A 26,372-nucleotide genomic window follows, 5' to 3' on the forward strand; every position below is an offset into this window, starting at 1 on the left:
ATGTAAGTGACTAAAGTATTGGTATGCTAGAGACTCCCTTTTTGCCCACCTTCCTCCTCCCAAAAAACAATATTATTTGTAGATTCTGCAAGATGCTGAGCACTCCTGCAGGTTTCTGAGCATTCTGTACTTCCACTGAAGTCAGTGGGACTTGAGGTCACGTAATACCTCCCAAACATCTTGCAGGATTGAACTGCCTTAGCATTTGCTGGCACACAAGGTTTTTTACTTCTTACCTCAAATTCAGCATGTCTGTGAATATCCTCTGCTCTCTGTCTACTTAGGATAAATTCTGCTTCATTTGCCACTCTTACTAAATGATCCTTCATTGTTTGGCTCAGCAATCTGTTGACATAAAATATTTAAAGATTAACCAGTGCTTATGAATTCCAAAAACTAGTATCTGAAGAGGCTATTTATATACAAAATGTTTGAGCTTTGTTCCAAAATACCAACCTTATTTTAACAAAAAAATTGAACAAAATTATTTTGTAAACAACTGATCTGCAGTTTTCTGGCAGCCTACTGAAAACGTGTTTCAAAAAGTTATCAACATGAGGTACTGGAAAACACTCCAATCACAATACAAAGTGCAAGTTTGTTTGGCTTCAAATATACATATGTACAATGTAAGAAAACATCCCCGTATGCATATGCACATACTAAATGACACGGCAAATATTAAGAATGGTAATCAACACCTGACACAAACATTGTCGTAGGATCACACTGGTCCATAAATAAAGAGTAGGATAGTGCACCTGTGACTCACCAGCTGACCCCAACTGGGCTTAAGAGAGGGCATCTGCAACATATAAATGGCAGAGCCTGACAACAAACAAAGTCAGGAAAAGAGCTGGTGAGACCTCTCTACATGAGAGATCAGTAGCTCAGAACTGCTGGAGAGCAGGAGATTGTAGCTGGTCCATAAAGGAAGCTATAGGTGGTTGCAGGTACACGTGCTGCTCTGCTACCCTCAGCCTGACCCAAGCCAGAGGAATGAGGGCCAGAAGGCAGCAGAGATAGTTACCTGCTGACTTCTAATCCAAAGGGCTGAAGGCAAGGGAGCAGCAAAGGGTTTACCTGATGACACCTCCATGCTGGAGTAAGAAGGCCAGAGAGGGCTGAGGGACAACTGAAAGAGGGATGCTCTCCTGCTTAGAATGAAGTCCCAGCAGAAAGGCTGTGGTTGTTCCTGCTGAAAAGAGTAAGGCTGCACTCCACCTAGAAGGGCTGGGGTAGCTGCCCTTGCAGAAGGACAGGAAAGGACCGGTAAAGAGCCCAGATGTGACAGAAAACACCAGAGTGTGATATGCAATTTGCCAATGAAGTAGAGATCATGGGATTTTAAGAACTACATGTAATGAAGTATGACAAATGGACAGTATTTTTGGGACTCTTGTTACAGACTATTTGCCCTATGTTTTTTGTAACAACCAGCCCCAACAAGAGTTATTATTCAGGCAAGAAATTGTGTGTGGAGTTACTGGGCACTATGAAGGAGAGAAACTGAGGCAGGCAAGCCCATTGCAGCCTGCTGCTTCAGGGGGCTGTAACGACAAACATCCAAATACGTCCGTTTACCTATACACACCCAACGTAATTAATACATGAAAAATAAAGTAATTATAAAATGCACTGTTCTTCCCTCATCTATAAATAGGACCCTACCAAATACACAGCCATGAAAAACGCATTATAGAGACACTGAAGGTTATTTGGGGTGGGGGTGGGGGTCATGGTATTACCACCCTTACTTCCGCATTGCCTTCAGAGTTGGGCGGCTGGAGAGCAGCAGCTGTTGACCAGGCACCCAGCTCTGAAGGCAGCACCCCATCAGCGGCAGAGCAGAAGTAAGGGTGGCGATACCATACCACAGCACCCTTACTTCTGCACTGCTGCCTTGAGAGCTGGGTGACCAGAGAGTGGTGGCTGCTGACCGAGGGTCCAGCTCTGCAGGCAGCAAAGCTGAAGTAAAGGTGGCAATACCATACCACGCCATCCTTACTTCTGCGCTGCTGCTGGCAGCAGCTCTGCCTTCAGAGCTGGGCTCCAGCCAGCAGCCCCCACACTCTGGCCTCCCAGCTCTGAAGATAGCACCACCACCACCAGCAGCACAGAAGTAAGGGTAGCAGTACGGCAACCCCCCTACAGTAACCTTGCAAACCCCCCCCCACTCACACACCCCTCCTTTTTGGGGTACGACCCATACAATTACAAAACCATGAAAATTCAGATTTAAATAACTGAAATCATAAAATTTATGATTTTAAAAATCCTATGACCGTGAACTTGACCAAAATGGACTGTGACTTTGGTAGTGCTCTATCTATAAAGAATGTCTATAAAATGGAAGCTTTACATTAAATTATAAGTAACATTTTAAGGATTACAAAACATCCTCAGACTCATGAACTAAACGCTAAGACATATAGCTGTTCTAGTTTACACAGCAAATAAAGCTGTAATTCAATCTAGCATTTCTGAGGCCTTCATAAACTTTAAGAGCACAGCTTCAGAGCAGTTTATGAATGGTAGCAAAGCTCATGGTTGAATTACAGCCCAATTACGCAGTGAGTTCATATATTGTTACTAAAAACATTCATACAGATTCTGTTTTTAAATTAGTTAAGAGGAATTTATCAAGTTAAAATTAGCTATACAATGATGTACAATGGGGCAGGAGATATAAATTCTTTCAAGCATGCACCATACGAACCAGCAGAGAATATAGGTGAATTGTGTCAAAAATACAGTACACTATGATAAATGTATTTTGTGACATTTTGTGTTTACAATATAGAAAACATCAATGCAATATCACACATGTAAGACAAAAGGTGCCTTTGTGAGAGATAAAATAACTTATTCAAGTTCACATTCTATCTAAACTCTAACTCACTATCCCCTTCTGAATATACAAAACTTGCATACGTATTTCTAGGCATTTGGCTTGCTCACATTCTGTGAGCAAAGCAATGGTCTCAGAAGTGTTCCTCATACTCATCAATACATATAAGGCTATAGGGGTGGGGCACTGATCAAACAGACTGGAGCAACTAAAGTTACTTTCCCTAGCCTTAATGCCATCAGAATGAATAGGAGAAGAAAGAAGGAGAAACATCTTGGTCTTTCAACAGCCAAGAAAGAGAAGCTGATATATTCTTAAAAAAAAAAAAAAAAACAAGTTGATGTATCCATGCTTATTTGGCACTGGCTGCCTCTTCTGTCTCCTTCTAATTGTTCTCCTGTTGTTGAGGATCTCTCTCTGCAACTCCAGAAACTGGGACAGCCTTTCCTCATATCTCTGCTTCTGCCTCATCAAATCTGTATGCTCAGCTAAAAAAAAATCTTCTTTGCCTATTTTGGTTAATGCCCTTGGGCCAGGGGAGAAGATGAAAGAAACTTGGAGCAGGCAAAGACCTGGGAAGGGGTTCTCTGCACCCATCATGTGAATGATCTGAGAGAAAGACACCAGGATCCCACTGGGGCAAACTCTCAGATGAAGAGGGCTGAGAAGCCCTGGAAGAAGAGCTCTAAAGATGGTGAAGTCCCGGAGACAAGACCATAAGGAGCAATGAGCCTGTCTGGGTTGCTTTGAATTGTTCAAAATCACTGTTGCCATGTTAAATAAAAAAAAACCCGAGGGAAAAAAAATTGAAAATGTGAAGCTGTTTGGAGCATGGTTTCACCTTCCCAGATGGGGTATAGTGAGGATTCCTTACATATATATCCCAGCTGGGAAGGCGAGACCTATATTTCAATTTCTCTTACCTTCTCTTGTTTTTTAATATCAATTTTACTCCAATAAGTGACTGTAAAAAGAGCTTTTTATACAACCGATCTGCCACTGTGTGAATTCTTCTGCTTATATTAATGACAAAAATTAAGTTTTCACCGCTTTTTAATCCCAATAACATTGCAGAGCCAATACACCCATAGCTATGTAATGCACATTTTATCCCTTTTAATGCTTCAAAAGAATTAACAAAATTCCAATTCCAAGGCAATGAGGTTACAGAGGTGTAAAAGTGAGCACATAATTTTGCCCTGCTATTGAAAATGCATAAACAGTTCTGTTCATGCTTTAGAAGGAATAAACATACACCCTATTTTGACAATGGTGCTACAAAAGTATAACAACTAACTGGTGACAGAATTTGAGCCCTCTTCCTCCGAATCTTTATTATTCATTATGCAATAGCCAGAAGTAATTCATCTGGACTTTTAGATCAAAGGTGGAAGTCTGTAGGATTTGCTGTTGGAAAGATATGATCAAGCTGCTGGTCACAGTGGTATCTTTGCAAGTTTGCTCCAGAGGTCACTGCAGCACAAACAGAACACTATGATGCAATTTTTAATTATTTTTCAGAGTAAACTCACACTTTATTTTCAAACAAGAACATTACATTCTGAAGTTATTTGGTATATTGGATTAAGCTGTATAAAGCACAAAAACATTTTCATTGTATATATATTTTTATAATATCCAAAAACAGCTTCAGGTTCTAGTGTTTGTCATATCCAAATCTCCCCATTCCAAGTCAAATAACCTTTGTTACTGTACTGAAGAACACTGGAGAGTTAAAACTGGAATCTCAGGAAAATATGCTGCTTGATCTTAAGAAGTCTGATTATACTGAAATGTTCTGGGCAGGTGAAGCCTAGTTCTTCTGGTGAGAAATGGGGTTGGTAGTAATCTAGAACTACATGGCACTCAAAGCAAAAGGCAACATTATTATAGATTTTCTCAGCCGTTGTATGCTCAACAATATTTTGAGGCTTTTTTGCATTACTCAAAAACTTGAGTTGCCCTCTCCTTCCTCCTTTACATGCATGTCTTCCCCTCCCCCCTCACCCCACACACATACAGTTCTTGAGCTTCTACAGGCTCTATTCCACAGGGCAAGAAAGTGAGAGGTGTCTGCACTGGTATGGGTGAGAGGAAATGAGTGAATGGTTGTATGCAGTAAAGGATGAGGGCAAGAAGGAGAAAAGGAGGGAGAAAAACAATGAGGTAAAAAACAAAAAAAGTGAGTGAAAGGAAAGCGATAACTGAAATGGGGAGAGATGGGAAAAGAAGTAGAGAAAAAAATGAAGAAAATAGAGGCTAAGAGATGAAAAATAATTAAAACAGTAGAAAGAGAAAGAAGAACTGGAAATAAAGGAAGGACTTGAAGAAAAGGTTAAATTAAAAACAGGGCAGAAAAAAAAAGAAGTAAAGGAGCTGGGGTGGGAAGAAAACAGCAGAGGGGACATTGATAAGCAAGTATAGTTTTCTACCACTCTTCTGTATAATGTGTCCTGATTTCCACAGTAGGAGAATGGCAGGAAGGAGGTGGCGAGGAGAAAGAACAAGCTTTTCTCCTCTTTCCAGTACCCTTCTTTCTACAATCATCCTCCCAACCTTGCCTGGGCACACGCCCATGTTTTTCATTACAGAATCTGGTCATCCAGTTTTCATTAACAGCATGTCAGTGTTTGTCAGACTTAAAGTCTTAACATTAATGGCTTTAAAGCAGTTTCTTATAATAGTGGCTGAAAAGAAGTATTACCAGGCCTCAGGACTGATACACATTTATTTTCTTCACTAACACCTTTTTGGCCTGCATGAGTGGAATATCATTTTCTGAAATCTATTCTCAGCTGGTAGTTCATCCATCTTTTCTCCTTTGCTTCTTCACTTCTCACTAAGTACATTCTTTTCTTTGCTTTGTTAGCAGCTGGTCTTAAGGAATCTCAAGATTGTATAGTGATTTGTGGTTTGGATCTCTCTCTAGTATTACATGCTGAACTAACTGAGGTCAAGCCAGTCTCCACTCTGATGGATGAAGCTGGATGAGAATTACCTCTCCAGTATGCTAGCACTTCTAACAGAAGATTTCTAACAATTGACTTTAAATGTTATTTTTATATTGGCCTTTAAAAAAGACAATTTTAGACTCAAAGCAGTCTTACAATTTGGACTGAGACCATAATGGAAACATTTCAACTTAAGTTTTTACTTTTACACAAAAGTAAAAAAACAACAGAAAATCATTGTTTAGAATAAGTGCTTATCAACATGAACTTTAAGCATATTAAATATTGTCCTAGGGATATGGAAGCAAAGATTTTATAGAATTTTTGTGAGGTGAGAGAAGGGTTAAACACATCGCTAATGTTTTTCAAATATCCATTTTGTGAACTTGAAAATATTTCCTTTGAACTATTCTTCAGTCAGGGAACTAGCCTTATAGGTTTTTAAAACTGACAGCATTGGCATACATGGGACAAATACTTTGCCCTTTCCCATTTCAATAAGTATTGATACTGGTCATGAGTATCACACGGAGATGGAAGTTAAAAATATTTGTTTGAAGGAACATTTTTAGACTGCCAGATTCGCAGTTGTACCTACTACACCTAAACTATTATCTCCCACCAATACCATGTTCAAAAATATTGCCTCTGCCTATTCCCATTTGCATCTGTCCCACAAGCCTCGAGAATCTTCTGGTATGCAGTGTCCATTGGAGCCTTTCCCTCCCCACTCACAGAGTATTTCCAGAGAATATAAAAGAAAGTGCCCCTCAATTCCTTCTCTATTTCAGGAATTCTTGACCTAAGACTGAATAAATGAAGAAAGTACGTAGGGAATGTGAATATGCAGAGGCAACGCTCTCTAATAACAAGAGTTATTGGTATGCAACTTCTCATATGTGACAGGTTTCAGAGTAACAGCCGTGTTAGTCTGTATTCGCAAAAAGAAAAGGAGTACTTGTGGCACCTTAGAGACTAACCAATTTATTTGAGCATGAGCTTTCGTGAGCTACAGCTCACTTCATCGGATGTGAGTTATCTCTGTATGTTCCCACTACCAGGAGTTCATACAAGCCATACAACTCCAGAAAGTAGTCTAAGAAGTTCTAGGTGAACACTTAAATGACCAAGTATGTGATTCTGTACTAGAAAGCACTGACCACATTTACAGAGTCAATGGACTTGATCTAAAGAAATGTCAGCCATATACTTTTATACAGAAATGACATCCTCAAACAGACGAGAACAAGAAACTACATGTTAAAACAATAAACACAATTTTATAGGTAACATAATATTACATTTGTTACGAAATGATATATTATTAACTAAAAATGTCTAAAGGTAACTTAGGAACAGTCTCAGTTTATCATGACAGTCACCATTGCCATTTTCAGTCTGTTTTAAACTGAGTTTGTCAAGTTAGCCTGATAGAAAGTTTATAAATAATCTATTCAATCCAATTTCTTAATTTTTTGGTTTTCCTAAATCCAGAGTCTAAAACATGCCCTCAGGAAACTGACTACACAACCGCTCTGTACTTCAGTGAATTGTTTTCCAGTGGGCTGAAAGAACATAGTGGGATGCACCACAATTGCACTTTTTATTTTCTCCAGAGAAAGGAATCTAGGCATCAAGTGTTAAAGTTTTGTTTTAGTTTCAAATAGCCTTTTTTTGGCACTGCATATGCAAAGATTTTTTTTTAAACTCAAAGCAATGTTCATATTGTTTCTAAAACAAGCACAGAAATATCATGACCTAGTCTTTTCTGTGGTTATTCTCTGACAGGAAGATATTCCCAAGCAGCTGTTTGAGTCTTTAAATGGCTAGGCTAAACTTTTAGAAAGTAAGTGTCTCAGCTAGACACCTAAATTGATATTTGTTCATGGAAATAAAAGTAGCATTATTTTCCATAGGTGCTGAAGAGCTACAGCTATCATTAATGTCAAAGGTAGCTGCAAGTCCTTCTGCAAAGAAAGTCATTTCTGCAATTCAAGGAACTTATTTAGGTGCCTAAAATAAGATTTAAGTGTCTACTTTTCAGTACTTAATGTTGAAAATTTTGGCTTTAATTTTTAGTTTCCATTTGATGTAACGGTATTAACATTACTGGAATGCAACATTTAGCTCCAAGAATAGCCTACCACTTTCCAAAAGAAACATCACTGCTTTACCTGTGTCAGCTACATAGACCATTATTAAAGCACCAACTCTCATTCTTTTAACATTAGTTTAACCCCAAGTAGAATATTTTTCATCTCAGAGTGTGAAAATTTACAAACTAAACCAAGAAACCACACAGCAGAGAGATCGTTCAAGTATTTGCATGAGAGCAAAGGTTTTCTGCTAAGCTAAGTCAACAGTAAATTTATCAATAGGAAAACAGATTTTCTTACTAGACACAGCAAGTATATTTAACAGATTTTAAGACCAGAAGGGACCATTGTGATCATCTAGTCTGACCTTCTGCGTAACACAGGCCAAAGAACCTCAACCAGTAATTTCTGCATCAAGCCCATAACTTCTGTTTGAGCTATAGCATATCATTTAGAAGGATATCTAATCAAGTTGAAAGACTTCAACTGCATCCAGGGGCGTGCACAATGGGGGGAAAGCAGTGGTGGACACAGAATAATCAGTGGGGGACACAGAACTCCTCCTGCTCTGCAGCAGGGAGAGCGAGAACGCTCCTCTCCCCTGGAGCTGCAGCAGGGAGAGTGGAATTCCTTCAGCCCAGGGACTGCGGCGGGGAAAGCACTCTCCCTCCTACAGCCCTGGAGCAGGAGGAGTTCTGCAGAGGAGTTTGCTTCTCCTTCCCTCCTGCCAGAGGAGTTCTGCCTTCCGCACTGGTGCCCCCACCCCCAGCAGTAAAATTTAAATTCCTGTGTGTGCCCCGACTGTGCCTCTGTAGCACTTTAGTGAAGACGCTACCATGCCAATGGGCGAGCTTTTCTCTCATCAGCGTAGTTAATCCACCTCCCAAGAGGTGGCAGCTATGTCAATGAGAGAAGCTTTCCCATCGACATAGTGCTGTCTATATGGGAGTTAGGTCAGTATAACTAAGTCACTATGGGGTGTTGATTATTCACACCTCTGAGCAACCTAGTTATACTAATAGAGGTCTATAGTATAAAACTGGCCTTCAGGTGATTCAGAATGCACCACGCCTCTAGGTTACTTCTTCCAATAGTAATTTACACTCAGTTTTTAAAAACTCCGCTCTATTTCTAGTCTGGATTTGTCTAGCTTCAGCATCCACCATTGGATCTCAATGTGCCTTTTTCTCCTAGATTAAGGAGTCATCTACTATCAGATCAATTAATCTCTTGGAGTAACTAACCAGATTGACTCACCAGAAGGCAAGCTTTCTAAACCTCAAACCACTCTTATAGGGTTTTTTTCGTTTTGTTTTGTTTTTTAAATATTTACAATTTGTCAACATCTTTTTTGAAGTGTGGACACCAGAACTGGACATAGTTTTCCAGGAATGGTCTCACCAATGCCATCCACAGTAGTAATACAACCACCATGTTCCTACTTGATATTCCCTGCATATACACCTACAAATCTTGTTTTCTCTCTTAGCTACAGTATTGCACTGGTAGCTCATGTCCAACTGGTTGTCTACAGTGACCTGTAAATCCTTTTCAGTGTTACTGCATTCCAGAATACAGTCACTCATCCTATACGTGTGACCTACAATCTTTGTTTCTTGAAGTATGATCTTGTATTTGGCTGTATTAAGAAGGCATGTTAAATGAGTTCATCTTGCCATTGGAAACAGTTGACACTCTGTAACTGTTATTTACCACTTCACCAAAATGTCCACCATCTGTAAATTTTACCAGTAATAATTTTATGTTTTCTTCCAGATCATTGATAAAGATATTGAATTGTATTGGGCTGAGAGTAGATCCTTTTGGAAACCTACTAGAAACACTGCCACTGGATGATGTTTCCCCACTTACAATTACTTTTTTGCAATATCTGTTAACTAGTTTTTAATTCATTTACTATGAGCTACATTCATTTTACAGAGCTTTTTTTTAAAAAAAAATCAGAATGTAAAGAGGGACTAAGTCAAATGCCTTACAAAAGTCTATTATATGAATAAAACTTGTAACCTCACCAAAAAAGAGAGTTTGACTAGACCTATTTCCCATACAATCTTTTGTGCCTCTCATACTTAAAGTATTCTCAGCTTTTCTTGTCCAAGGAAGTCAGGCCCACTGCTCCTTAGGTTATGGGTCAGGTCCCTTCCTTACAATCGTCATAGGCAGCTACAGCTGTCAGCCAGGAGGCAAGCAGAGTCATAGGACTCTCCCCCTCCAATTCCTGGTCAGAAATAGATCTGTCATAATTACAAAAAATGTGTGTGTAGAACAGTCAACTCACCAGCCAGCATGCCCCTCAGAGCATCTAGCCAACAGCCATTCCAGCTGTAGTGAGCTGCTATTTCTCGTGACCCTCCGGCCATGTCACATTTTAATACCACCCCTTCCTCCTCCTTCGCATCATCTTTGCTTGCATCAAGAGCAAAGTGAACTACTTAAAAATGCCAAAGGTATTCTCTGTCAGCTCTCCCATTTTTATTTTTCATGTCACTGAGTGTTCTTGATTCCATATAATATACAAAAATAGCATCGCTCATGAAAAGCTTACATAATCTAAGAAGGAGATTTTCAAAAGCAACTAGGGAATTTAGGGACACATGTTCCATTGATTTTTCTGTGTAATATATGCCCAAGAGGTTTAGGAGCATTTCCAAAAGCCTCCCTTTAAGAGACTAATGCCCTGGGAAATATAGATGGAGGTGGTGTAGAGGATCTTTTTCACTACCATAGTTCTAACAAAGGTTTTCAGTATGTACACTGCAGGAGTGGATTTCTAGGAATGATATGCAACAAGAGGCGGTTCCCTTAGTAAACAGATTTTGAGAGATCATTCTAAGCATAAGAAGTAGCATGAAAAAAATGCATTAAGAGAGGCATAGTAAAAGCATGGGCAGTTTTTTCCCAGCTGTCACAAACATCCCTCCACCTACCCCAAAACCCAAAAGATTAAAAAAAAGTCTAATGATTTTTAAGCCAAACAACACATTTGAGGTTTTTATTTGCCTTACAGTATTGACCTTCTTTGTAAAGCCCTTTGAGATCTAAAGATGAAAACCACTATATGAGAAATAGGCATTGTTATTTAGGGTTTATATTCTCAAGTTTTTCTCTGAAACAATAAGGTTTAGACTTTTTTTTTTTAAATGAAAACAGATTCTCAGGTAACATATTGATTCCAATAGTTGAGGCTAAAAAAAACAATGCAAAAATTGGTAAACAAAATCATGAGAGTTGGTAACACTATTCGTTCAATTACTTCCCTTTCCTGAGGGATTTTTCTTTTTAAGTTTGCTTACCTCCATAGCTGCCACTGTGCTTCTTTTTCTTGGTTCCAAGTTTACTGCTAAATTTATTTCAGTGACAGATATTGCACTGACAACCACTGCATGAGATGCTCCTCCAATATGGGAAGTGGAGGGGGACTGAGGCATTATGGACTTCCTACTTTTCTACCGTCAGCTGTGCCAAATTCAAGGTCCCAGACAGCCACTTTTCCCTGAAAGGTGCTGGCCACACTATTCAGCAAAGCACTTGAGCCTATGCTTAACTTTGAGCAAATGAGAAGTCCCATTCAAGTCAATAGGACTACTCAGGAAGTCAAAATTAAGCACATGCATAAGAGCTCTTCTGGATCAAGGTCAGACTGTTCAGCACAGGATCAAGCTACAGGTGAGGAGATCAAGCCACAAGTGAGCAGGTTAGGCACTTAGATTCTTCTGTGGTCAGGGTGAAAGGTGCCCAGCCATCTGGAGCAGAGCTAGGAATTTCCTTGCTCTGCACATTGCTGCTGACTGCACAGATAATCAGGTACAAGTTCAGGCACTTTCCAAGGTGGGAAAAGCAAAAAATAAAAACAGCAGAACAACAGAGAGTTAGGCACAAATAGAAAAGCTAGAGATGGAAAGATTTTAGAAGAATATTGCCAACTTCAGATCAACAAATTATTAACTTTCGTCCAAATTCAATGTAAGATCTAACGATGTGATATGCACAGCAACTGTGTGGACAGGCATTTCTGATGAGGTATTAGAGGGAGAGGTTTATGAATACTCCAGACTATGCCATAGCAGAGAAAGGACCCTATCCCATGAGAGAGGCTCAACAAACATGAGGGATCTGAGGCTAATGCAAATATTCCTATAATTATATATATACACACATACACACACACACACACATCAAGGAGATTCTCTTGTCTTTGAGTAGAGGCATAAGTTGTACACTCAGAAGTATTATTTATGTCTTTAATGAGGTCTGTTTGTATACTGTGATACAAGTTTTAATTACTGCTACAAAAAAGTCTTTAGAACCATTCCAATGGAATAAAGACTTTAAGACACACTGTTCACTCAACAGTAAAAGAGCTACAAGTTCCTAAATTCCTAAAGGCAGTAGCTTGAACACAATAGAACCTCATTTTTCTCCATTTAACTAAAAGGAAAACAGCTAAAAAATAGGTGACTTTCAAATCAAATCTTGTTGTCTGATATATATATATATATATATATATATATATTAGCTATTATTTAAACTAAATTAAAGCGTAGTTTGTGAAAGCCAAGCTAAGACTTTGCGCAATAGAGAGAAGATGGGAAATCCACATTCCAGTAAGGAAGACCTGATTGTCAGAAGATTTTTAAAAAATGTAAGAACATAAGACATGAGTAGAAGCCTTTACATGTTTATTGTCTGGTGTAAATAGCTTCATGTTGTTCTCATTTATTTTTAAAAAGCAGCTATTACTAGAACGATCTTACATAAAAACAATTAAGAATACTCAACTGACATTCAAAAAAGTGTTTTATGACATCACTTTGATGAGGCCAATGAATGAAAAGCATGTCCCTTCCATCGAAGTTCACGCCTCTGACCAATGCACATTTTTTTAAAAGGCTACTGGCATCCCCAAGCCCACTATCAAGAAGGACGAGTTTTAAAAAGGGTTATGAAAGCTTCAAACTTTTTGAAATACATATATTCCATCATGAGCAAAAAGCTTCTGTCTCTTCATTTAGGTGCAGCATACCTCATATGTTTTCAATTTACATAAAGATGATGAAACTTAACTCCATACAGAGACAAACAAAATACAATGAACTCAAAGCCACAGTTTGTAAAATGCTCACTTGCGTTGCACATGATTTTTTGCGAGTGTTAAAATATTCACTATTTGGTCTCCAGAGCGCCAAACAAATTCTCTTCTATCCCTCCCTCCAACACACCGTCAAGTTATAATTTTTAAATTTCAACACCTCTCCAGTACTGTTTGGTGTCTATGCCTTGATGATTTATTGTGGTTCTAACTCACACTTAACAAAGCAGCCACTACTATGAAAATCTAACTTGTTGACTGTAAAGAAAAAAAATTGCATATTACAAACCTATGATTTAAAATGGAAAGATCTAGTAAGCAGAGACATGTTAACATGGTAGTCTTGATTTTAAAAGAGAAAGACTGGGATGAATCAGATGCAGGTCCCATATTATCAGAATTCCCACAGTTTGGGGTTGGAGGCTGAGATAAAATTGCAGACTGGATAAACTGTTCTAGTCTGGACTTAGTTCTACTATATGATGAATGCGTAATTTCTTCTTCCTAAGCCTTTTCTGGTAAAACTAGCATCAGTGTGGCTGTTATTCTCCATTTCTTCATGAACTATCAATATTAACTATATTTTGCTATCTTTTTTCCACCACACCATTTGCATCTATAGCAACAAATTCTCTAATGCCCTTTTTTCCCTTTTGAGCCAACAGACCATTGCAAGTGAAAAGCAATTAAGGAGTTGGACAGTCTACAGCTATACTCTGTTTTCCAATTGATCAGTGTCACAGTAGCTGACTAACCAGTTTCAGGCCCAAGTATTTTAATTTTCACATTAACAAACATGTCTATGAATAGTCCGGGTGTGTGTACATATATCCTTTAGAATAAGATACAGAGTGTTATACGTTGACAATCTGTAAGTACAATGCATCTTGTTGATCTAAGTTAAGATTGTTATGTTAACACATAGGAATAAATACCTTAACAATGTTTGTAAGTTAATGTATGGACTGGAAGAGTAAAGCAATTTACCTCAACTAGTTATTTTTATAATTTTTAATACATAGTATTTTTTAAAAGGGTTTGATTAATGTAGTTTTAGGTAGACAAACTTTTTTTTTTTTTTTTTTTTTCCCAAATTGAAGTTAAACTGTTTCAGGTCAAACAAAGTGTTTCATTTGAGGAGTTTTATTTAATCTGTTAATTTTTTTAAATAAAATTGAAGTGAATTTTAAATTGAAAATAAAAACATTTCATTTAGTAAACACTGAAGCACAATATTAGAATTTAAAATTTTCTTTTTTCCTTGACAAACAGAGCAAATTTGCCACAAATCACAAAATGCTTCTATCAACCTGAATCTGCATATTTTTTGCAAAAAAAAATAATTTATTTGAAATATTTTGTGCAGCTCTAGTGGTCGGCTGATCTTTATTGGGGGTGGGGGAGGAGGATCGTCCTTACACATTATTTGAGTGATTAACCTTTTTTGTCTAAGATGCACAGCAAATATCTAGTCTAAAATAATATTTGAAATTAGAGAAAGATCAATAAAATCCCTACTGAGAAGGATCCCTGGGCTCTTTTACAATATAGCCATTAATACTAATTTAAACATTGGAAAAGCTGGTAACTAAAAGCTCCCATTCAGTAACAAAGTTATCACCCTAGATAGATGGAAACAAGATGTGGAATCCTCTCAAATGTAGTGAGCTCTTTCTTGTGCTAATTTTCAGAAAACAAATGTGTGACATAATGACCATGTAAAGCCATATTGTACCTTTTACAACATTTAACAAAGAAACTGCTAAATCTCTCTTTTTTATAAACTAAGGATTGTGTGGAGGGTTCCATGGTTGTGTGTCAATTTCCAGATCAAATTTTCTTAATTTACAAGATAAGTTTTTCCTAACTAACCTCCAACCTTTAGAACTCAACCAGGAATCTAAAAATCAAGCTAGGTTCTTTTCCTCAAACACACCCCATCACCAGTAATAAAGGTCTTTTGGCCAAATTCTGTCCTTAGCTATATCTCTGAGACCACAAGGTACTCAAATTATGCTACACCAGTACAGCTGCACAGGTAACTGTCTTCTGTGGAGTTAGGCAGCCCCATAATTGGTCCCATAATTTCTCTATTAAGCTTAACAACCGTGGTCCAGAATCAAAACCTTTATTTATTAAGGTAAAGCTGTTAGGGTTGCTAAAAATAAGGTTGTTGGAAAAATACATACTCTACTTAGAGATGGGAGATTTAGTCTGTAAATGGTAGTGGGAGGAAAGAGGAGTTATAGAATGCAATCATATGTTCTATAATAGTATCATTTTAATGATCATTTTAAAGCCACAAAGAATTAACAAGGCCAATTCAGCAATAACTTTAAAAGATTCTCTGAGTAGGAATTGAGGGAAGACCCACTTAGAGGAGAATACAGGGGACATTTTTAGGAATTTCTTTCCCTCTCCCATGAAAGTTGCATTTCCAGTTTATAAAACAGCTCAGTCATTTGAATCAGCCACAGAACAAAGTGACAATGAGACATTTTCTGCTAAACAAAAACACACTTACTGGTCTTCAAAGAATCATTTGTCTCTGAATTGGACATGACTGTTTTGCTAAATCTAAGCCATAAATTATTAACAGAATGTATTTGGGAGGGTCCATCTGTTTACAAGATTTTATAGTTTTTAAAAAGAAAATGGTTGAATTAACACCTTTATAGCAAGAATAGCTTCTGAAAACCTGATTTAAATGAGGTGAGTATCTACTAGGTAAATGCTACTTAGAGCACAGCCTTAGAAATTGATTTGTTAATGACACCCATCCTGCCCAGATGAACCTTACATTGTTGCTTACAGGCGTGAAGGATCTAGATGTTATCTATACTAATAAAACATTAATCAAGGGCCATATTTATAGTAGGCACTCTATAAATCAGGTCAAGGCAGGTCAGAGCTGCATAATAAGAAACAACTACAGGCTAGATCTTAGTACTGTAACTGAACACCCTTGTTACTTTTCTTTGGCCCTTGGGATCAAAACTAGTAGAGTGTTCCTATCCACCTCCGAATGGTGTTTCTCTTGACATAAACCCAAGTAAACTCATTCATCACGACAGTCATTACTTTTGCACATCTTGAGAATCTCCATAAATTTTAAAAGAAAAGTCTTAAATAGCCATTTCCCCCACTCCTAAGAAATTGAAGGATTACTTTCTATTGTACTAGGTTTGACACATCTGATAAATTTCACATGACATACTAAAAGAAAATTTTTTCAGCTGCTTTTCATTCAGTTTGTTTCATCACATCTCAGTATCTGCCCTGCTACTGCAAAGTTCATTTTCTAGTGTGATTGATTCTCATGCTCTTTAGTTACCAAGTAACAGGAATCTTTTTTATTTAAATAAAAAATTGCCTTTGTCACATTGTTCTACAGTTAACTAACTATAAAGCTTTTTAGCGAAAAGTAAATATTGCTCTTGGTCTGCTTTAACAATCAATTCCTAATGAAGGAAATATTGATAATTCTGATGAGTGCCACTGCAAGTCAAAGATCATGCCCCTGTCAACTGCTGTCATTTTCCATAAATCTCAGCAATATTATATAGATATTGATTGAGCATTAAACCTCATTGGTAATATTAAAAGGGGTTTTTTACATATATTTAAAGTAATACATTATATTATGCACTTCTGTCCTACTGTATAATGTACTTGGATTATAAAAGGACTAAGCCCTAAATAAATTAAACAAAAGTTAGTGTTACAATTCTTAGTTAGAACTCGCTCCCCATACACAAAAGAGTAGCTAATAAAAATTATAGCATCAGTGATATGAGCCCACAGAGAGAAGAAGAAAGAAAATCCGTAAGACACTGATGAGATAGAATGCTTATTAAAAAATTACAGGAAGAAACTTAAGATTCTGTAAGTTGCCATATTTTAATATTACAACTATCAAGAGTATTAAGGAATGCACAATCATGTTTGTAAAACTCAAAATGATTGATTGAGAGGAGAACTGAACTACTGATTTGCATCATAAACCAGGGAAAAATACTAGTATTTGCAGATCAAAAGTCTCAAACCTCACAATGTGCTGAAAGCTACGATCAGGGAGCCATCAAATACTCTGACATAAAACACAAAAGTTACCTTCCTTCGTTGACAAGTTCAATAAATGCTAGGCCTGCATTCTTCTGTATTGAGTTCTGCCACTCCTGTAAAGTAAAAGAAAGAAGCTGAAGCACTTAGTTTTATAAAAATAGGTGAAAAAACAACATACATATTCTAAGCAGAATTATCAGACTATAATTATTTGAGGAGAAAGCCATGGCATCAAGTCAAAGTAAGCTAAGAGATCCCTGAAAAAAACATGGACTATTACATATTTCTTTTGACTCCAGTTTATCTGCCTATTAACATCATGTGATGTCACAATCTAATTTCGAACGGGTCTCCTAATTTCTCTAGTTCACTGATGCACTAGTCTCTGCTTCAACGAATTTTGGTAATGTAGCGTATGTGTTGGTCACACTTCTTTCAGTTTCATTTTTAAGCCCTATCATTTCAAATACACTATGATTTTCCTTATTGTCCAAAGGATTACTTTACCTACATATTGGTTATATACTGGCAACACTGATGCCATCTTCTCGCAAAGATATAACACCACTCCCGCTCTTCTAAAATCAGTCCTATATTTTCATGTTATCAAGTATTAGATCATGGAGACCTGTTATCCTTCCAGATTTCTGTACATATTAACATTTTTCTAGGGGCACGGCTAAACCAGAGAATTTGTAGCGGCCCTGTAAACCATCTAATGTAGCCACTTTAAGCTGATTGGAGAGAGCTCTCCCATTGGCTTAGCTACTCCAGCCCCCACAATTGGCAGAAGCTATGTTGGCGGGAGAAGCTCTCCCACCAACATAGCGCAGCGCACATCAGTGCTTATGTCAGCATAACTTATGTCACTCAGGGGAGTGATTTATTGTCTCTCTCTCACACACGCACACACAGCGACATAAATTATGCCAACATAAGCTGTTGTGTAGACATAGCCTAAGTATGCAGCAGTGGCAGGAATGTTATATACTATATATTCACATTATGTTTAATGGGGCCCTAATGTGTAATAGCACACCTCCCAATATGCATTGTTTTCCCATGAAAGCGCCACACAGCCCAGTAACTCATTTGCTAATTCATGCTCCTATTCATGGAACTCATAAGAGTTCATCTCCCCTGCAATAACTTAAGCCCCTTTCTTGACAATGCCCTATAAAGGAACCATTCTTCAATGGCAGAGGGATGGCCGGATCTCGTGTGTCTTTTCCATATCTAACTTCCATGCGTTTTTGCAGTTTGGTCTGGTTAGAATTTTATGTCCACAATGTTCTTAAAAATCACACTCATCACTCACTTCAGCACTGTCATCATTGTCCTTTTAATCTCATCAGCACACACATGACAGACAGAAAATGTAAAAATGAAAAGGTTTCTTGAAAGCAATGGCATATTTCAAAGCACAGGACTTTTTTTCTGATCTCGAGACAGCAGGTGAAAAAGTCACATTCCTTCTCAGTTTCATTTATTAAAACAGCATGTATAATTTTAAATTCTCTCTCACAATCATTGTCACAAAGATTAGATCACACAACAAAATCAATAGCACAGTATTGTTTCTTTGTGCCTCCAATCCCAAGCAAGATAAAATTCAAGATTTTTTAAAATTCAAGCCATCAAAGAAAGGGAAGACATGGGAAATCTGAACTCTCATAGTTCTGATTCCTCAAGGTCTTAGGTGCTTTTACATATTGTATTAACATACTATAGTTTTGAAGAGCTCAGGGATAAAGCTATCTTTAGTGAAATGAGTGAGATTAGCATATATTATTTCTCATGAGATGCAATGAATTTTTACGACCATAGCTCAGTACCTTACATCCATTATCAAGCAATTTTAATTATAATCTTACCAATTAAGCCTCTACTTACTCACTGTATTTGAATTTTTTTTTTGCTCTACCTTGCTATGCACTAGCTTTCATTGTTATCACGTAAATCCTGCTGATGTTGCTCCTGGCCTACTTCCCCTAGCCCTCCCTACTATCTTATTACCCTCACCACATTGTTTTAAAATACTTTGTAAGCATCTTGAGATAAGCATCACTCCTCTTTATTAGGAAACACCTAGCACACTTTTGGGTGCTGTTAATATTATCAGCAAAAATCCCACAATAATGAATAAATACACAAAAGCTTTTTTCATCTTAAATCAAGCTGTAAATATTTAACATTGTATAACAAAGATAATGTAGTATATAGGGTTCTCCACAAACTTTACAGAAGCTCAGGAAAAGTAAATTAAAGAATTATTTTTCTGTTTATGACATTGTCCATCTGTTTCTTCACGCTAACAATGGCTTTCTTCTTGAACAGCACTGCAATGCTTTAAAACTTAATTGGTGAAGATGGAAGTTGCCAAAAGTGAAGAGAAAGTGCATTTATCATGATATCTTTCAGCATTTTTCTCCACATCAGAAACAATTATCAAAGGAGGCGTTAGTCTAAACAATTTCATAAACCACAGCTGAACACGCCCTAAAGCGAGCTTTAATAGTTGAAAGAGACGCTTAATGGTCATCGTCTTTCATGATCAATTCAATATTTCACCACAGCATATACACCCTCTACAACAATTATATTCACTATGCATCCTGCATTGTTATCGCAAGATCTTAGTTATTCATCTCCCAAAGGTACTGATGAAAAACATGTTAAAAGGCTCAAACTCAACCACTAATGCAACTAAATAACTACACAACACATTCAAGCACTTTGAAAAGGAAGGACTATAAGAACAGATCAACAAAGTCAATAATTTCATACTTGTTCTAAGCTCTACTTAATTGACTGTCATTTCCTGTGGCTATAAATGTTTACCCTCTAGCAGACATAAGCTACTTCTAATGCTCTTGGTCAGTGTACAATGTACAGTGAAGCAAAAAAGAACAGAAGCATTAAACACCATCATAAGCTCCAATGAAAATATTAATAAGCATTTGCAAGAGCCCTTGGGTCTGAAATTATATTTTATTCAAATGCTCTAATGAGGGAATTTCTGACCTTATAATTAATATTTCACCAGCCTTTTAAATGGGAGATGTAAGCACTTTGAAAAGTATACTAAAAGTGATCTAAATACACTGTGGGTTTTTTTAAATACTATCGCTTTTCTTGAAATGCTGTTTTATGACTTCTTTGAACAATATCAGTTTCATTAACAATATAGATTCTGGTACACCTCCCGCAGCAACATTACAGAAGGGGAACTATTTCTCTCACAATGTGAACAACATCATCAGCTGTTAGATAAAGCAGCAAGTTGTATTTACACTAAAAATGTTTTAAAATATATACCTAAAATTAATTCAAAACTAGCAGTGCAGAGTCAAGCAAGCTTGACAGCACAGCAGAAGCATATAAAGGCGTACTGCTCTTTGAATTATTTTGTTCTCACTAAAATACTGTTTAAGGGTCAAGACTGAGTTTATTCTCAACACTTTCTTCTTAGCATTAGTCTTCAAAACGAAGAACAAAGGTATAGGGTGAAATCCTGGCCCTATTTCATCCATAGTGTTTGGGAGGAAACAATGCACAAATTGATGAAAAAGTTCTTGTAACAACTTGATTAAAATAACCCTGGAAAGTGGGGGAGAGGGGGGCGCACGGGGGAGAGAATCTTAGAAGCAGAAACAAAGAAAAAAAGAGGAAGAAAGTAGAAAACAGTATTTCAGTAACTTTAAAAATAACATTACTACAAGACACTTACACAATTGGAATTTAATTTAATGTCTATGACATTATAAAACCTCCCATTTTAATAAAAAAGGCGAATTCATAAATCAAAATTCAGAGTATTTAATAGCAAGACATACATAAATGAGTAACTCATGCAATATAACAAAAGGGGCTTGCAAATTTAAGAGTACCACTCTATACCTCTCAGTTGACATAAATGAACTTGCTAAATAAGTTCTCATACAGAACTAAATGGAGTAATGAATTTATAATTTCTTTGCCAATTTACTATTAGTCTCAAATTAAATATACTGCACTAACTAAAAGGTGGCTAACTTCATATTTTCATCTCATGATTTAATCAGGTACTTAGAATATGACCAATCTAATAATAAACACATATTGATAGTATCATACACTACACGCAGAAGCAGATTTATTGAAGCCACAAACATGTAACTAAGAATAAGTGACCCAATGACAATCAAAATTTTATATATATCACTGCAATTTTTGGTTCAGCTAGTGGGAAGGGCTCCAAAACACTTTCTTTCACACCCTCTTTTCTGGATCTGATTCTAGCCAACATATCATGCTCATGAATCCTATCCAGAGAAGAGCATAAGAAAGAAAATGTTTTGGTGCCCTTCCCACTAGTCATACCAAAAATTGCAGTGATGTTTACGTCAGAAGGCATGCTTGTCCTGAACACTATCATATAACACAAGAAGCACATATGGGTGGAGCCTAGTGTTAGCCTTGACCAAGTAACCTGTTAAAATACAAGTTGTCCTGCCAACACAAGGGTTTTTAAATGTGTTTGCTCATGCTTTCAAAAATTATCCTATTTTTTTTTTTTAGATATTTTAGATAAGGCCTATCCTAGCTTCTCTTCCAACCTCACCAATTCAAGTTACTGGTGGAAGTAATTGCCAGAATCCCCCTGTGTCACCATTTCTTTGTTCAAGAGTCCAGTGCTTCAAATAAAGGACCTCAGTTTGTGTAAGACATTGAAATTAACAACTTCACCCTGCATAGTACATCAGCTCCTGGCCAAAAACTTCCTGACCCTGTGGGTACCATATGCTGGCCTCTAGTCTATGGGTATGTGTACACTGCAATTAGCCACACCTGGCCTGTTCCAGCTGACTCAGGCTTGGGCTACAGGGCTGTCTAACTGAGATGTAAACATTCAACCTTGGGAGCCTGAGCTCTGAGACCCTCCCCCATCATGGGGTCCATTCCCTTTGCCAATCCCACCAAAGCGCCCATCTGGTGAACAAGAGAGGCCTTTAAACATCTGTACAAACCTTTTCTTTCAAAGGTACACCAGTAGCCATTTGATAGCATCAATACCATTGTAAAGGAAATGAATACTCTTTAACACTTAAATTTCCGTACTTTCAGTAAGCACAATAAAAGGATGTCTAGGAAAAAGGAGAATTCAGAAAAATGTTTCAGACTAGCAGTATCCAACGTTTTTGGCCTGATGGCTGAAATATTTTTTTAAATGGTCAATACTCAAAAGCAGATTCTCTGCTCCCCTTTGCCACTCAGGCAGTAAAACAATTAGAAGCCACCCATAAGCCCGTGGCATGGGGATATGTGTGGCATGGGGTGCCGTGTAGCAGACAGAGTTGGCACTGCTATGTCCTACACTGCCTTCTCTGCAGCTCATGATGTAGTGTGCATGCCAAGGGTGAGGTGGAAGTAGCTGCACTGTGGTGCCCTGAGGTTATCCCCAGCTGTTGTGTGGTCCCTAGAGAACCTTTGCTAGCCCTTAGGCTGCTGAAATCTAAACTAGGACTGAGGCAGAGAATCAGGGAAATACAACTAGTTGCTGGTTCTCAACTTCTCTTCTTTCACCTTTCTGAGGCTCCCAAACAGTTGTGTAGAGAGGGGAGCCATTCTTTGCAAAGTGCTCCCCTAGGCTCAGATACAGCCAGCCACGCTCCATTCTGCTTTCCTTGGGGCTTCAGCAGACTGGCTACAACTACTCTCCTGCTCCCTCTTCCAAGTGTATTCTTGATATTGACTGAAAAGCGAGGCATGGCAGCAGTTCATCTGTGTAAATTTTCCCATATATAAGTGTGAAATTGAACCAAAACTTCATTCACTATACTGGAGAGTCAATAAGAAGTGTGATCATATATTTGTGTGTGTGTGTGTGTGTTTATACACACACACATATACATACATATATATATATATACACACACACACATATTTATATAAAATATACATATGTATGTATATGTGTGTGTGTATACACATATACACACACACACACACTTTTTTTTACTAGACATCTCTCTTTAATCTGGTAACTTCATCACTGACGAAGTCCAAGGAATCTCCTTTATGATAGTGATGAAACAGTTTAAAAATATTAAATATTACTTGAAACAGGGACAAAGAACATGTGTACGTAGCCAAAATTAAAATTAATGCCAAAATTTTTATCTTCACACTTTCAGGAAGCAGTTATTCCAAGTACATTTCAAATAAGAAGCCCAACATATAACAAGCTATAACACATACTATTAATTGTATCAAAATACTGTATATCTAATTAAACAATATAATTACTAAGCAAACGTGTATATCTTCAGCCAGACATCCATAGATCGGTAGGTAGGTAGATATAGATAGATACGGATTTATTTTAAATTTGCAGAATGCTTTACCAATAGCTTGTGGATAATTCCTCCCCTCCCCCATCAGTTTTAAGTTATATGAATATCTCCACTGCTCCACATTCGTATTTTTAAAGCATTTTCCAGTGTGTTTGAAATTTAAATCCAGAAGTGAGAAAAAAAAGGTGGCAAATCAGTAGATACTTCATCCTTTGCTGTATAGCTTATGGGAAGTTTTTAATCATTTATTTCAATAACGAAAAAAGTGAGAAGGATGACTTCAACCCTGACAAATGTGAATGAAGCACCAAGGAACAGGGTGAGAAAATGTGTTAACATATGGCTAAGATACATGTTATACACTAGACTAAAGGTCAGATCTGCACAAACAACGTGCCCGTGGAGAGATACAGTAATCTTTAAGTGCCTGAAGTAAACTATCAAGAACTTTTCAACAGTGTTTGCACTTGGTGTCAGCACTCTCTCAGCACTACATCCTCTACAAGCTTTGGTAAACTTGGCAATAAAGAGCGTAGAGTGAAAAGGAGCTGACTATCTTAGCTGATTCTTCATAGCGTGTAAGGGGGAAACTATATATAGTAAACTGAACAATTGTCAACCGACACAAACCTATGTACAGTCCAAGTACAGCAAACTGTTTTGACACGTGTAGCTGCAACTCCACCAAGGGTGAAATCCTGGCCTCAATGAAGTCATTGGGATTTGAGACCAGGATTTCATCCTGATTTAAGCCAAATAAAGCTGAAGAGGGAAACCCTATTTAGACTTTCTGCACTAAAAGTAAACGTATGTACTGGTGTAAGTAGATGTTAAGCACTATAAAAGAACTGCAAAGCTACAAAAGTATGTGATGTCTTTCAAAACAAAAGTACTGAAGAAATAAATCTTCAAATTCACTGACTTTGTGTAGATCATGCATAGATATATGATAGATATAGATAGATCATAGATATATGATAAGAAAAATGTCTAGTATTGACAAACTATCAAAAAAGGAATTTGACAACATAGAACTAGATCTGAATTTTGACAATTACACAATACAAAGTACCTTGCAAGAAATATTTACTGCTGTTCCAAGCATGTAGAAAGTTGATGAATTGTTAAAAGAAATTTGGCCAAAAAATTTCAATAGTTTTTTTTAATTTAAAGATTTACTCATTATGATATTATTCCATACTAAACAATGGCCCCTTTATGTCAGCCTTAACTTCGCGTCAATCTAGCCGAGTCAAGTTCTCTCACTAATCAGTAAAGAGGATTTGATTTCAACAAGGGTGATAAAAGTTGCTCTAACCCTACCCAGCTACAAGCTCTCAACAGATGATCATCATTAAGCCTCTATCAAGGGTCCACGTAATGAAGCTCTACAAATGTGTCCTATTAGTACATAGTCCGTCTGTTTGGCAACTCCAGTCTTCAAGAGAAATGGCAGCTGTTGCCCTCCAAGGTCTGAAGTCAAGTCTTTAGGGAATCTGAAAGCCCAACTGGAAAAAGCAAGGCCTGTTCATTAGAGACTGCTCCAGGGGAAACTTGCAGGGCTGCCATTAGAACTATATAAAAGAGCTAATTATTTTTATAAAAGACTTTAAAACTATCAAATGCACTCAGATACAATAAAAAGTATTTATTGCTTGCATTCCATTAAAAATACCTTTTTTTTTTTTTTAACAAAAAGCAAAGCAGCTAGTGACAGTGTACAACTAAAGCTTTTGTATTAAGCAATATTAATAAGGTGGCAGAAAAGGGAATATGTCACTGGGTACAAAATTATGTAAAACATATAGATGAAATCAGAATTTTTAAAATATTTGGATTTGGTATGAAATTCACTTGATTCCATTAAGTACATTTGAAATAATAACATCCAAAGACGTACGTACGTACGTACATGTGTGTGTGTGTTTGCGTGCGTGTGCGCATACTTCCCTGAAAAATGCAAGAACTGGAAAAAAAATTAAGGTACTGAGAACTGACTTGACTAACATTCTTCCCAATTCTGCTGATTTTTTAAACCAATAGCAATATGAGTAGTTGGAAATGTCAAGGATGTGTCCAAAAATATATCAACACATCAGTTTTAAAAACTGTATTTGGCCCAATGAGTATCACATTAACACTGAGCAAAGGACACAGAAAAGAGGAGGAAAAAAAATGTTAAAACTATAATGAAACACTTGTGGAAGAGTTGGAACACAGTTTATCTTAAGAAAGCAGCTATCCTTGTCCCATCTCATTTTCTGTGCATTTTTGACAAGTAGATATATTTTATTTACATTAGAAAGTTATTTTTTAACATTTTAAATCATGCTATGGAATCAATGTTTCGTGTACTGAAATATTTTGCCAGCTGTATACCCTGATAACACTGTATGTATTGAATTCTAAAAAGGTAAAAACAGATCACTACTACAGAATATTTATTACATAGTAACAAATCTTTTAAAAGTGTTATATGAAATTCATTAGTGTTCCTTAATCAATTCCTGGATCAACATGCACATTAGCTTCTGACAGCCTAATTCAAAAAAGCAATTACAACCCCAGTCCTTATGTAAAAAGACGACAGAAAGCAACTATGTTAAACCAGTTAAAGAGAATGAAAATGTAAAGAAAACAGATTAAGAATGATTTATATCAATGCCTAGTGCTGAAGTTAATTACAACTAACCCAATAAAATAGTGCCTTTATTATTGTACAGCAAGTAATAGCCTTAGACACAGAAAACAGAACTCTTTCTGCTGACTTTTGCATGCTCAATTCCACAGCACACTACATTAAGAATTAAACAAGTAGTAAATAAGCCATACAGAAACAGCAGTTTTTAACTAAAAGCAGAAGACTCCCCTGCTGTTTAACCATTTGGGGTATTCCATTGTGAACAGTGCTTCCTACAAACTGGCATTATGTTATGTGGTAAATGCCTAAGATTACCTTATAAT

At 37.1% G+C, this 26,372-nt stretch overlaps 1 protein-coding gene across 1 annotated transcript in view; it reads right to left on the bottom strand.

The window, feature by feature from the left end:
* LRBA (LPS responsive beige-like anchor protein) overlaps window positions 1-26,372 on the bottom strand; it is a 560,210-nt gene that overhangs the window by 359,764 nt on the left and 174,074 nt on the right. The window contains exons 35-36 of the mRNA XM_084626698.1: window positions 17,122-17,186; window positions 237-345 (exon numbers count right to left, since the gene is read on the bottom strand). Of these exons, the coding sequence (XP_084482824.1) occupies window positions 237-345; window positions 17,122-17,186 (174 nt within the window). The remainder of the gene's footprint in view (window positions 1-236; window positions 346-17,121; window positions 17,187-26,372) is intronic.

Source organism: Lepidochelys olivacea (genome assembly GCF_965140295.1).
Source record: "Lepidochelys olivacea isolate rLepOli2 genome assembly, chromosome: 4".
Lineage (NCBI taxonomy): Eukaryota > Metazoa > Chordata > Testudines > Cheloniidae > Lepidochelys > Lepidochelys olivacea.